The 13,246-nt window shown below is 56.8% G+C and overlaps 1 protein-coding gene across 1 annotated transcript in view; it reads left to right on the top strand.

The window, feature by feature from the left end:
• The window catches only part of RET (ret proto-oncogene), a 60,708-nt gene that overhangs the window by 29,639 nt on the left and 17,823 nt on the right, over nucleotides 1-13,246 (top strand). The window contains exons 4-13 of the mRNA XM_004680912.2: nucleotides 108-346; nucleotides 1,697-1,892; nucleotides 2,938-3,137; nucleotides 4,870-5,128; nucleotides 5,817-5,942; nucleotides 7,088-7,198; nucleotides 7,726-7,848; nucleotides 8,699-8,955; nucleotides 11,259-11,406; nucleotides 12,651-12,758. Of these exons, the coding sequence (XP_004680969.2) occupies nucleotides 108-346; nucleotides 1,697-1,892; nucleotides 2,938-3,137; nucleotides 4,870-5,128; nucleotides 5,817-5,942; nucleotides 7,088-7,198; nucleotides 7,726-7,848; nucleotides 8,699-8,955; nucleotides 11,259-11,406; nucleotides 12,651-12,758 (1,767 nt within the window). The remainder of the gene's footprint in view (nucleotides 1-107; nucleotides 347-1,696; nucleotides 1,893-2,937; nucleotides 3,138-4,869; nucleotides 5,129-5,816; nucleotides 5,943-7,087; nucleotides 7,199-7,725; nucleotides 7,849-8,698; nucleotides 8,956-11,258; nucleotides 11,407-12,650; nucleotides 12,759-13,246) is intronic.

The raw sequence follows: 13,246 nt of genomic DNA, 5'->3' as shown, positions 1-13,246 counted from the left end.
TGCAAAAACCCTGAAATCCGTGCACAGTGTGTTCCCATGGCACAACCGCCCCCAGCCTGCCCCCCGCCCCTGGGTCATGGGGGGTTCCTGGTCTACTTGCTGCACAGGTGAGAGCCCCTTCCGCTGCAACCCGGACAGCCTGGAGGTGAGCACGCGCTGGGCCCTGGATCGTGAACGGCAGGAAAAGTACGACCTGGTAGCTTCGTGCACCGTGCGCGTGGGCGCGCGTGAGGAGCAGGTGATGGTGCCCTTCCCGGTGACCGTGTATGACGAGGACGACTCCGCGCCCACCTTCCTGGGCGGCGTTGACACCGCCAGCGCAGTGGTGGAGTTCAAGAGGAAGGAGGTGACTGTCCGCCCCTGTGCTTGTTTGTCTCTGTGTCTCTCCTCCTGCCACTTAATTTCATCCAGCTGTCCACTATCCATCTAGCCATGTGGCCTTACCATCCAGCGATCTAGTCCTCTTTCATGTCTCCATCCATCTGTCGGGAGGGACTTGGGATGTGCTTCTTGGGCAGCTGAGCGAGGAGGCCAGCCCCCTGCAACCGACTGGCCCCTGGGATGGTCCAGCAGGGCAGCGCTGAATGCCCAGCTAGGGGATCCAGCAAGACCTGACCAGGAGGCCCCTCCCAACCCGTCCCACCGCTCCAATCCGCACAGGTGGAGCATGACTGCCACCTGCTGGGCTGAGGGTCGTACTGCACTCGGCAGCGCAGTCTGCGGGCAGTGGAAGGGCTGAATGGGGGTGTTGTCTTTTCCCGAGTCTCTGTGCCCACCAGATGCAGACGGGCAGGCAAGAGGAAAGTACATCTTGTGGGGAAAGTCACATGAGCCTCATAGCCACCTGGGGGGTGACAGCAGGGAGCCAGCTGGTTAGTAGCAAAGAGAGCAAAGAGAGCTCGACACACACAAGATGGAATCGCACAAAGCAGGAATATAAATCAGACTTGTGTGTTCGCGTCAAATTGCACACTGTCCAGAACCCTCCTTATGGCTCCTTCCAACCTGGAGTAAGGTAGATGCTTGAAGAACATCTGGTATACCGGATGGTTTCGCTCATAGCAGGAGTATAATGGACTAGGCGAGAAAATAATAATAATGAACAGCCATATACCAGAGACATTTTGTGGGGGTGGAGTGGGGAATGGGATCAAAAACGGGGGGGTGGGGGGAGGGAAGTGCACAGGACTATGGTGATGGCACACGGGTGACTTGGTGATGAGAAACCCACGGGGATTACAAGATGAAAAAAAATGTACAAAATGATGTAAAAATAAACTATCATATTACACGAAAGAAAAAACATCTGGTATACACCTGGGCTTGGGCCGAGCCTCTGTTACCTCAGAGCTAGCCCTTCCACCCTGCAGGCCCAGCTTCCTCAGGGCAGAGTAGGGGTGCTTGTTCTGCTCTCTGGGTTCCTGGATGAGGCCTTTCAGCAGACCCCAGGGCATCATCTGTCATCCATCCTTAACCCAAAGTGTGCAGATAACCTGTAACACCTTTTGCACAGGTGAGGTGCAATGACCCAAGAAATGTGCTATGTCAGGCTGGTAGGTGGGCCCAGGGGGACTCACAGTCAGACTGGTCTGTCCCTAGAGCTGGCTCTGACGGCACACACAAAGACACTGAGATCTCTATGGGAGCCCTGAGGCGTCCTTCACTGGCTCTGACTGACACTTCATGTTGTTGACAGGGCACTGGGTTGGCCACGCTACGTGTCTTTGATGCAGATGTGGTGCCAGCATCTGGGGAGCTCCTGAGGCGGTACACAAGCACGCTGCTCACTGGGGACGCCTGGGTCCAGCAGACCTTTCGCGTGGAGCACGCCCCCAACGAGACCTTGGTCCAGGCCAACGGCAGCTTCGTGCGAGCGACCGTGCATGACTACAGTAAGGGGCTGGGTGTATCTGGCTGGTCCCCAGGGAGCTGGTGGCCCACTCCCCTTGGGCAAGGTAGCACCCTTCCCACAGACACCCGCCATAGCCCTCAGATTCCAGGCTGCTGGCCTCCCCACCCACCCAAGTCAGTCCTTGTCTGCTGGGCTTCCCTCGACCATCTTGGAGGGCTTTCACAGGCTGTCCTCTCCCTGAACTGCTGTGTGGCTCCTTGGCAGTCCCCACCACTCCTCCCATGCCCACCACTCGGGGACTTGATCCTCACAGCATTCACGTATGTTATGCCCTGAGGCCTTTCTCTGGGCCCTGGCACCTGCTTTGCCATCCTTGAGGTACCCTACTCTGCAGCTCTCTGCTAACAGGTTGGTGTCCCATGCCTTTGAAGAGCTCCATGCCTTTGAAGAGCTGGAGGACTCAGTTGTTTGTCTCACCTGGCCCTTGATGCCTGCAGGGCTCTATTATAGGTGGGCTGGCATCTTCCTCTGCTGCCTTGCCTTCTTCCTGCCCATGTCTTCTAGAACCCCCTTCCCAATTCATGGCACTTGAACCCTTGTTTTGGGAGCCTGCCTGTGGGGGGGCCCAGGTCACTGGTGTTCTTGACCCTTTGTCCCTGACCTGATCCTGTGTGTTTCTCATCCGCTTCCCCATCACCCCCCCACCACCACCACCACCACCAAGGCCTCCTGTCCATGAGGTACTCTGGCCCCAGGACTCGCCCTACCCCTCATCTTCTGGCTCTGCTAAACTGGAACCCCACCCACATCCCACAGCAGCTGCACAAAGCGTGCAGCTCCCCAGGCGCTTGGGGCTGGGGCCGCTGCAGTTGAGAGTTCTCCTCTGGAAAAACTGAAGTCTCAGTGGTGGCGGGTCTTTCTTATCTGTACCCACAACACACACACGCACCCACACACCCATCATTCTAGTGCCTGCACACGTGTGCATATGTGCTGCTTGTGTGTTCGGGAAGGGGTGTGCGGGGTATGGGGGAGCGCTCCAGGCCCAAGTGGCTAGGCAGTCACGCTGGCACCCCCGCCTGCAGGGCTGGTTCTCAACCGCAGCCTCCCCATTTCGGAGAGCCGGGCCCTGCAGCTGACTGTGCTGGTCAACGACTCGGACTTCCAGGGCCCAGGCGAGGGCGTCCTCCTGCTCCACTTCAACGTGTCTGTGCTGCCCGTCAGCCTGCGCCTGCCCAGCTCCTACTCCTTCACTGTGAGCAGGCAGGCTGGCCAGTTTGCCCAGGTGAGCCTGCTGCTGACTGCCACTTGAGGACCCGCGGGTACCCCCAGGATGGGGTGCTCCTTTTACTAGATTAAGAGCAGGGCTGGGGGCCAGCCTGGGGCGGGGCCTTGGGCACAGAGCCAGGAGGCTGGGCTTCGAGAAAGAGTGGGAGAACCACGTGACTTCTTTGTTTGCTCAAAAACAAATTTTCATTGTTAGGAATTTGCAAGTGTGTAAATGCCGGCAACAGTTAGCAGTGGTGCCCTCTGCAGAGGAAGGAGAGCGCCTTGTTACTTTCTGCAAGTGTGTTGACTAGACACATCTTGTATTCATCATTAGAAAATAATGATTGGATGTGGAGAAAGTAAAAGTGGCAGGGATTCATGAAAGATGAGAAATAGAGAGGAATGATGGATCCCTTTCCCCACACCAAGAGTTTCTCATCTTGGTCTACTTCTTTCTCAATATTTCCCTTAAGCACTTTCACAACAAGCTCTTGCCACACAGAGTGCATGTGATTTAACATATTACTTGGTCCTCTTTGGTAGGTCACGTTTAGGGCTTCTGTTGTCCCAGTGATTTTGCCACATTCTGTGGTCAATTCCCGTGTCCCCTCCAATGCTGACCGCCACCGGGCCCAGTCCATGTGGTACCCCCTCCCAGTCCGACGTGTCCAAGCTCCCTACCTGCCCACCATCTCTGGTCTACATGGAGGTGGAGGTCAGGGACTGTGGGGGTGACAGGGCCAAGGGTCCGCGGCCCCCAAGGTGGCTGAGCAGGAGCAGGCATTGCTGAAAGAGGGTCACCTGCAGGAGCAGGCCCAGGTGACCTTGGGACCCTGTCCCAGGCCACCTCAGACCTCAGACTTGCTGTGGTGTCGTTCTTCCTACCCAGGTTTTATGACTTTTGAGGATCATCACCTTGGGCAACTTTGAGCCTCAGGCAAGAGAGTATAAGTGAATACTTTGTCCAGGGAAGGCCTGACAGACTCAGGAGGCGGTTTCTGCTGTAGTGACAGGTGCAGGCTTGGAGGCGCCCCGCTGCCTTGGACCAGCTGTGTGGCCAAGGGCCGGATCCTCATGTCAGCGCTCACCCCTTAGCCCCTGGCCTTCCCTCATTTGAACTCTTGGTCTCAAGACACCGCAGCCTTAACTCTTAACTCAAGTGATGAAAGGAAAGAGTTCAGCTGCCTAACTCCAGGCCTGGCAGCTGCCAACCTGGCATCCCCTGCAGAAGCAGCTCCTTCCTCCAAGGGCTGTTAGCCATAGTCCCGGGAAGGTCCCCTGCGTTGTGTGGGACCGACCTGAATCATGTGGTCCAGTGCAGCACTCTGGGCGGGTCTCTGGACCCCCCCAGCCATGACAGCTAAGGATGGAACTGGTGATTCCCAGAGCAAAATTGACCTGGTCAGAAGGAGCTAAGCTGAGAGTGGGAACAGTGGTGAGAAGGAAGGATCCAGTCGGCCTTGAGGCCCTCTCTGGAGGACCAGCCACTAAACCAAACCTGTGTCCCAGGTAGCTTTTACCCCAACTCCCAGGAACAGGGCCGATGGTGCTTAGTGGCCTGGGCATAGGCCGACAGGCAGATGGGTCTGCAGATTCCCCGGCATACAGGTTGGGGCGTGTGGGGTGGGGGGCAGCCCCGGGCTGAGCAGGGGCCTGCTGTGAGGTTAGGGCTGCCCCGGAACCTCTCCTGCCACCTTGGCAGAAGGCTCCTGCCATCCCGCTGAAGTATTCCCTGTGCCCACGCCTAGATTGGGAAAGTGTGTGTGGAAAACTGCCAGGAGTTCAGTGGCATCCACATGCAGTACCGGCTGCAGCTCCCCAGCCCCAACTGCAGCGCCCTGGGCGTGGTCACTTCCACTGAGGACTCCTCGGGGATTCTGTTCGTGAACGACACAGAGGCGCTGCGGCGGCCCGAGTGTACCCAGCTCCAGTACACGGTGGTGGCCGCCGACCGGCCCACCCGCAGGCAGGCCCAGGCCCCACTGCTGGTGACCGTGGAGGGGACGTGTGAGTACTGAGGGGACTCTCTGGACTGTCGGGGTGGGTGTGGAAGAGCCGAGGACCCTCACACACAGGGTTCACTCCTGCTTCCCTCACCCATGGTGGTGCCCAGGTCTCCGTCTCTGTCAATGAGACGAGCAGTGTATGTTGCTCAGCTGAGCTGGAAGGACCGGGGGGTGGGGGGGGGGCAAGGGTGGACAGAGCTGGTCCTGCCTTAGACCCTCGCCGGTAAATGGTCGTTCCTCCCCGTCACCACCTTTAATATCCATCGCCCCTGCCCTTGCTTTAAGGCTGCCAACTGAAACACAGGACCTGGTTAAGTCTGGGCTTCAGGTAGATGATAAGCATTTGGGGTTCATGCCCCATGTACTCAAAAGTGTCTCTTGGGTGTGAATGCATTGTTAGGGAGGTGCTTATGCCCAGCAGGGATTCACAGTGTGTCTGGAATTCTGATGGACCTGGCCCTGGCCCCGTATCCTAAGCCAGCACCTCCATGCCTCGTGATGACAATGCTGCCCCCCCCCTCCCCAGACACCCACCTCACCACTGCCCTGCGTCCTGGCACTGAATCACCCCTGCCCACTCAAGCCTCGCCTCGTGGGGACAGCTCAGCCAGTGTTCCTCGCGGTTGCGGTGTGCTCTCTGGACACTGGGCCCAGACTGATCGCTTGCATTTGTTTTTTGTCACCCACAGATGTGGCCGAGGAGCCGGGCTGCCCCACATCCTGTGCCGTCAGCAAGAGGAAGCCTGAGTGTGAGGAGTGTGGTGGCCTGGGCTCTCTGACGGGCAGGTGCGAGTGGAGACAGGGAGACGGCAAAGGTAGGCTCTGTGCACAGCCAGGCCCTCAAGATGGCAAGCCACGGTGGCGTTACCAAGCAACGGGCTTGCTCCACTCTGTGCTTAGACGCCAACACCGTGATACAGTGTCTGGAAAAAGAAAGAGGCTTTACTGTGAGTTGATTGACAAGGAGACAGTTAATACACTCGAAATCTGCTTCTCTAGTTAAGAAAGGGGATGAGATTACATAGGTTTGGGGACTGGGGACTGGGAAGTGAATTTTATTGGCTGAAAAGCAAGTTAGGGCAAAGCTGATTGGCTAGTCCCAGGGCACATCATGCTTGGAGAAGAATGAAGAGGCTTTTTTTTTAGGAATTTCTGAAGATTTGCATTTCTGATGGTGGGACCCTTGTCTCTGCATACCATGCGCCCCACCCTCACCCCGTGTTTGCAGTTTCTGGCCTCTGGCTGGCCTGGAGTTCAGCTCTAGATTAGTCACTTCTTGCTCAGACTGGGGTCATCTGTAAATAAACTAACCTGTGAATGAGTAGAAACCTTAAAGAGCAAGTTAGATAAAATCTTTTTGTTTTGCTTCCTAGGGTGTGAAAGCAATTTTACCATTTAACCTCAGTTACAGTGGCCAGTGGAGATGGGATTCCTGTAGGCTGCAGCCTCTATAGTGACTCTCCCTGCGCCGAGTCGGCACCTCAGCACGTTGCCCACCGTCATGGTTCCTAACACAGGGAAAGCGTGGGCAGGCGTGCAGGGTGCAGATGAGAGCCAGGCTGTGCATGGACAGAGGGGTTCTTCCTGGAAGGTGCCAGGCCCGAGGGTGTGGCCTGAGGCAGACCGGACCTGAGCCAGCTTGGGGGTTAACAGTAGCCAGCATTGGTGTGTCACCCATCACTGTGAGGCTCCCACTAGTGGTGGTCTTAGTCTCAGCTGACCCCTGGCCCTGCCTGGCCCTTCCAGCCCCGCCGCCCGCTGCCCTGTGCGCTAAGGACTCCCCACGGGCTCCTCTGTGATAACACTGCTGGGTGCCATTTTTCTCTGCTCAGGCCTCATGTTGGTGATCCATAGAGGAGCAGAATCAACTTGGGAGTCCTGGGGTGCTGCCCCCCTAACTCTCACAGTCTGCCCAGAGGGTGCGCCCACATGGGGGTGACCAGCCTTCTGTGTGTCGTAGGAATCACCAGGAACTTCTCTACCTGCTCCCCCAGCATCAAGACCTGTCCCGATGGCCACTGTGATGCCGTGGAGAGCAGAGACGCCAACATCTGCCCCCAGGACTGCCTCCGTAAGCAGCCCACCAGAGCGCCCCTGTTCAACCTGAGGTGGCCCAGGGCTCCGGGGGGAGCTGGGGGAGTGAGTGGAAGCATGTTGGACTCCCGCCTGCTCTTCAGCCAGACCTGCCAAGTTCCCGGGTTTACGTACTAAGCTTTGTTTGAACATTTCATTTAAATGAACAATTCTACCTGCCCCTTCCCCCACAAAAATACCTGTGGGTTCCGGTGGCGGACTATACTTGCCAGTGTCACTCTGCCAACTCATGGAGGTGTAGTGCCCTGCCCCCACTTTTCTGACTTGCACCTGCCCCTTCCCTGCTTCTGTAAAGTAACTACGTGGATCCTCTGGGGGCCTGGGGGCTCTTCTTTCCACCCACGGTGGCCAGAAGTACAGTCATAGAGACCGGCTGTCCAGGTGACCAAGATTTCTGAGCTCCCTGCTCCCTGGCCCTGAGTAAGCTGCTCCCTCAGTGCCCACATGGGGGGTCGTGCCTTGCAGATCCTGCCAGGGGGCTAAATGGGCTGCTTCTGTCTCCAGGGGGCGGCGACATCATTGGTGGGCACGAGCCTGGGGAACGGCGTGGCATTAAAGCTGGCTTTGGCATCTGCAACTGCTTCCCCAAGGATAAGAAGTGCTTCTGTGAACCGGAAGACAGCCAGGGTGAGTGGGTGGGGACGCTGGCCCCTGGGGCCACATACCAGACCTCCCTAAGCCCAGCAAGGGGGGCAAGAGGGACAATGGCAGGAAGATGAGTGAAGCCCAGGAGACCCCCCACACACACACCTTCCCTTATCTCTGGGCCTCAATTCCCTCATCTGTGCAGGCAGAGAGATGGGTCAGGGCCACTACAGAGTGCCCTCGGGACCAAAATCGTGTAAAAAAAATTAGGCCAGAAAATCAGTGCTTTACCAAGCACCTCACCATCAGCTTAGCTGTCCCTTTGCGGGGCTCACAGCACCAGCTAGCTGGGACCCCTCCTTCCCAATCAGAACCCCCTGATCCTCCTCCTGAAGCCACAGGTGTGGCGGGCAACACAGACCCCACTAAGCAGACAGGGCAGCTTCTGGGATTTGGAGTTGTTACTGTGTGGCTCTAGGCCTTAAGCAACTTTTTCCTGGACCCATTTTATATAAAGAAATTACAGAAGATGTTGGGAATAGGAGAAGCTTAATCTTCCTGGCAGCCCTCCAGGGTCTCTGGTTTCAGTGGGTGCACAGCTTCTGCTGTGTGACCTTGTGCGTCTGCTCAGCCTCTCTGTGCCTCTTGCCCCTTGGAGGCGATGACCATCTCCAAGCGCAAAAGTACACGAGTGTGTCTGTCAGTGCTGGTGGGGTGTGTCACTCCCACTCTCTCGTGCCAGTGGCACTTGCTAGGCTGCTCAGTTGGTCCCAGAGGCCACAGCCCAACTGTTGTGGGCATGGTGGGCTGAAGACGGTGTTTGCTGGCCGCTGGTAGTGTTCAGGGGCGCCCTCATGGAGTGCTGCCCCTCAACGGCCACCCTTGCCTGCAGACCCGCTGTGTGATGAACTCTGCCGCACGGTGATCGCGGCGGCCGTCCTCTTCTCCTTCATCGTGTCCGTCCTGCTGTCCACCTTCTGCATTCACCGCTACCATAAGAACGCCCACAAGCCACCCATTGCCTCCGCTGAGATGACCTTCCGCCGGCCCACCCAGGCCTTCCCTGTCAGCTACTCCTCCTCTGGCGCCCGCCGACCCTCGCTGGACTCCATGGAGAACCAGGTCTCAGTGGACGCCTTCAAGATCCCGGTAAGGTTCCAGAGGGCTGCAGGGGCGGGGAGGCGGGCAGCCGCCTTTGAAGGCCCCACAGGTGACGGGGACAGCAGAGAGATGGGGGCAGGGAGGGTCTCACAAGGCTCCCTGCTGTGACCCAGAGCCCGTGACAGCTGAGGTGCTGTCCACGGAGAAGACGCTATGGATGTTCCAACGGCCCCCGCCTTCACCTCTCTGCCTTCCAGCACGGGGTGGGGGCTCGAAGTAGGTTAGATGCATGATGACATTTGGGCCATGAGGACCCATGCGGGCTGGCAGCCCAACTTGATGGGAACTGTTACGCGAAGGTCCCAAAGGCCTTGGGGAGACTAAGGAAGGATATGGACTTTAGTTGTTGAGAGTGGGGCCTCTAGGAGTGGGGGTTGGCCAGAGGAGCTCATGTTGTGTCTCTGCTCTGCAGGGAAGACTGGAGAAGGAGGCGCAGAAGTGGGAGCCCTGTGGGGAAGTGCTGTCCCTACCCAGCAGGAGATGGCAGCAGGCAGGGCCTTAGCTGGGGTGGTAGAGGGGTCCCTGGGGCAGTTGTGGTGGCCAAGGCCCACAAGGCTCTGACCTGTCCGCTGATGGAGCATGCCCATCAGCCAGCAGGCACCCCCAGAAATCTCCACAACAGGCCTCTGGGACCAGCCATTTGATTCCTTCAGAAACCTGGATGGTTTGCTCTGAAGCACACAGGAAGGGGGTGCTGGTGAGTGCCTGGCCAGATAGACATGTATCACCCCAGCACAGAGCAGACAGAGCCCAGCTGGGGCCCTAGGGCCACGCTGACCAGCATGGAGGTCCTGGTCTCTGTTTTTCCTGATAGAAAGTAGAAAGAATGACTTTTCCGGTGCTATCCACATGTGCTGAGTGCAGCCTCTGCAGTCAGTGGTGATTCGTTGCAGCGTAGAAGTGCGGATACTGGGTGTCCCGCTAGTGTTGTCAACTCTGACCCTGACTATGTGCCCTCCTGGGGCCTGCAGCACCAGGACACCCCAGAAGCTGGCTGGAAGGGTCCCTGGCCATAGTGCTGAGTGGAAGCCACTTCCGTACATGGGGAGCACATTCATGCGTGCACGTACAGATCTCAGAACACAGGGCGTGGGTCCCCAATGGTATCATTTCTGGCGTGGGTGAGCCTATCAGGGAGCAGCACCCCAGACATGCCCTTGCTTGGCTGTAGGGAAATGGATGACAGTGCTGACACAGAAAGGGGGGGCCCGACAGGCTTCAACATCCCTGATTGGAATTCAAGTACAAAGACAGGCTGGAGTCAGGGAAGTCTTTCTAGAGTGCCTTGCTGAGTGAACGAAACTTCAGTGGGAAGGAGGAGGGGAACATGGTGAGCCGCGTACGCAGGTTCAGAGCAACAGTGGGGCACGAGGGAGGTGTAGGCTCTTGTACAACCCGGGGTGGGGGGGTCCCAAGGAGCATAGTGGTGCCTTTCCAAGAAGCTGGGGGTCTTGGGCAGGGAGGTGCCAATTTGGTCCTTTTTGGGTATCTGGACACCAACAGAGAGGGCGGACCAAGGCGCAGACTGTGGACCAATCAGTACCTTACACTGGGTGCCCAAAGTGGCAATAGCACTGAGAGGCTTGGGCCAGACTCCCGTGGAAGAAGGGATGCACCCACTACCTGTGGTTGTTAGTAGCCCTGAACCCCTCATTGTAAGCAAGAACATAGCCTTAGAGTGGCGTAGGGTGCATTCAGTAGACTTGGGACCAGCAAGGTTCCAGACCGTTCTGTGGTGTCACTCTGGAGGGGAGCCCATCATATAACTTCATGATAAGATCTGTCTCTGGGGTTCACTCTGGAGGGGAGCCCATCATATAACTTCATGGTAAGATCTGTCTCTGGGGTTCAGCCTTCAGTGAGTGGGGAACCAGCACCAGCGGGTTCAGTGATGGTCAACTCTCTGCACACTAGTTTCCCCCTGCAGGAACTCCTTTTTGGGTTTTTGTCTTTACCTCAGTGTCTTTTTTTTTTTTTTAAGATTTTTTTTTGTATATACATACAGAACTGGGGTAAAGGCCAGAGGTGGTGGGGTGAGAGGATTCACTAGAGACAGAGTGGGGAGCAGAACAGGAAGACTGACAAAGTACACTGCTGAGGGGAGCAGCGGATGCGCCAGGAGAGCTCTGCTGAGCCATGTGGTCACCTCCCTGGTCAGGGATTGAACTCATGCTGCAGTGGCTGCAATAGCTTCATAGTGCTATGCTTTAACCCTTTGCACCACCAGGGAGGGCGGGAGGGCCCATCCTCAGTGTCTTTCTCTCCTCTCCCTTCCTTCACCCCCACCATAGGAGGATCCAAAGTGGGAATTCCCTCGGAAGAATTTGATACTTGGAAAAACTCTGGGAGAAGGTGAATTTGGAAAAGTGGTCCAGGCAACAGCCTTCCGGCTGAAAGGCAAAGCTGGGTACACGACTGTGGCCGTGAAGATGCTGAAAGGTACCTGTCCAGGCAATGCAAACAGGTGCCTCTGTGAGACCAGGGATGACCAGGGATGAAGCCGCCCTGCCAGGTTGCTGGTGGGGGTGGTGACCAGAGCAACAGGGTGAAGACTTTTTACTCCCTTGGAAGGTGCTAGATTGGTGCTACTTCTGCCCCAATGCTGGGTGAAACGTAATGTGGAGTTTTAAAGCATCATGAGCCCTTTTTGGCGTCCATCGATCACTCTTCTTGCAGTAGTCTGTCCCATTCATTTCTCTCGGCCCATTATCTGTAGAGTTCTGTAAGGACTGGCCCCTGGCCCCTGCCACCCTGGCTTGCCCTATCTCTGGCCGCCTCCAGGAGACCTGCCCCTCCCATGACCAGTCATGCCACATGTTTGTCTCTGAGTGGCACACACTGAGTGTTTCTGGGTGGACAACATCTACCGTGGCCACACCCTGGCCCATGTGGACGAAGCCCCCAACAGCCGGGAGTTAGGCCCCAGTTGCTGCTACACACACATTTGAATGTGGCAGGTGGACCACACTGCCAGGGTATTATGGGTCTTCCCACACTAGGGAGACCCCAGGAGTTAAGGAGCAAAGTGAGACCAGCTGCCAGCCTCCCATGTTGGGGTCAGCCATCAAGCAGACTTGGCACCCTTCCTCAGCTGCCCTCTCACTTCTAGACAAATCTGCAGCTAGAGGCGTAGCGTGGCAACAGCTGGGCAAGAGCCACAGGGCTGCCTGCCCACGGGATACATGTGCTCAGCGTGGCAAGAGGCCACTTCTGTGCTGTCTCACTGTCTTCGCCCTTTCCCAGGACTTTACCCCCCACTGCTGAGAATGTGGTCATTGTGTGTTTAGGGATATCACCGTGTCCCTTTGCCTTTCTAGAAGAACTAACGAAGGGGTTAGGTGAGTCTCTTTGTACCAATGTCTTTGTATGACGGTGATTGCAGAAAAGTAATGTCACTTATACACACAGCCCAGTGTTGGGGAGGCTTTCCATGGTGACCCTGCTTATGGGGAAGTTTCTTCTTGAGGGTTCTTATTGCTTGGAGGCAATAAGGATGCTGTTGAGCATTCCATGAGCTGCGAGAAGCTCAGAGCAGCCAGGTCCTTGCACACTCTGTCTGAACTTGGGCTGGGACTGTCTGCGAAGGCGGTTAACAAATCTCTGCAGGTCAGGTGTGGGTCAGGTGATATCATCGCCCCTTCCTGAGGGATCATTTTACAGCCTGCTGTTTACCTGCGTTGCAGAGAATGCCTCCCCAAGCGAGCTGCGGGACCTACTGTCAGAGTTCAACCTGCTGAAGCAGGTCAACCATCCACAAGTCATCAAGCTGTATGGAGCCTGTAGCCAGGACGGTAAGCCTGCCACAAGACAGGTAGCCGTGGGGCAGCCTTGACTATTTTGTTCCGTCCTCTGTCACCTTTCCTCACCACACCCTCCATCCTTCAGAAGCTCTGGCCCTTGCATCCTGCTGGGGGATAAGGGCGAGAGGGCCTCCTACAGGAGTGCTTGTATGAGGCTTCTGGCTCCTGAGCAACATTCTCTGGGCCTGCCAGGCTGCTCAGAGGGCTCTGAATTTCAGTTGTCAGCACCCCACTCCAGACAGAGCCTCCGGGGCAGGGAGCTCCAGAAATGGACTGCACCCGGTGGGGGTATGTGTGCCATGACCTCCAGGAGACCCAATCCCAGCCCTGCATGGCAAAGGCGTTGTCACCACCCCTCACGTGAGGACACAGGCGACGAGACTGATCTGTTGGGCTTCCAAACCCAGTGTGCTTCTTGGGGTTCACTGTGCATGTATGTGTGCATGTGTATATTGAGGTTCGAAACAGGGACAGAGCCA

The sequence above is a fragment of the Condylura cristata genome, unplaced genomic scaffold, assembly GCF_000260355.1.
Source record: "Condylura cristata isolate star-nosed mole 26May11 unplaced genomic scaffold, ConCri1.0 scaffold00011, whole genome shotgun sequence".
Lineage (NCBI taxonomy): Eukaryota > Metazoa > Chordata > Mammalia > Eulipotyphla > Talpidae > Condylura > Condylura cristata.
Note: the sequence above shows the minus strand (reverse complement) of the source record. Positions and strands in the feature narration are given on the sequence as shown.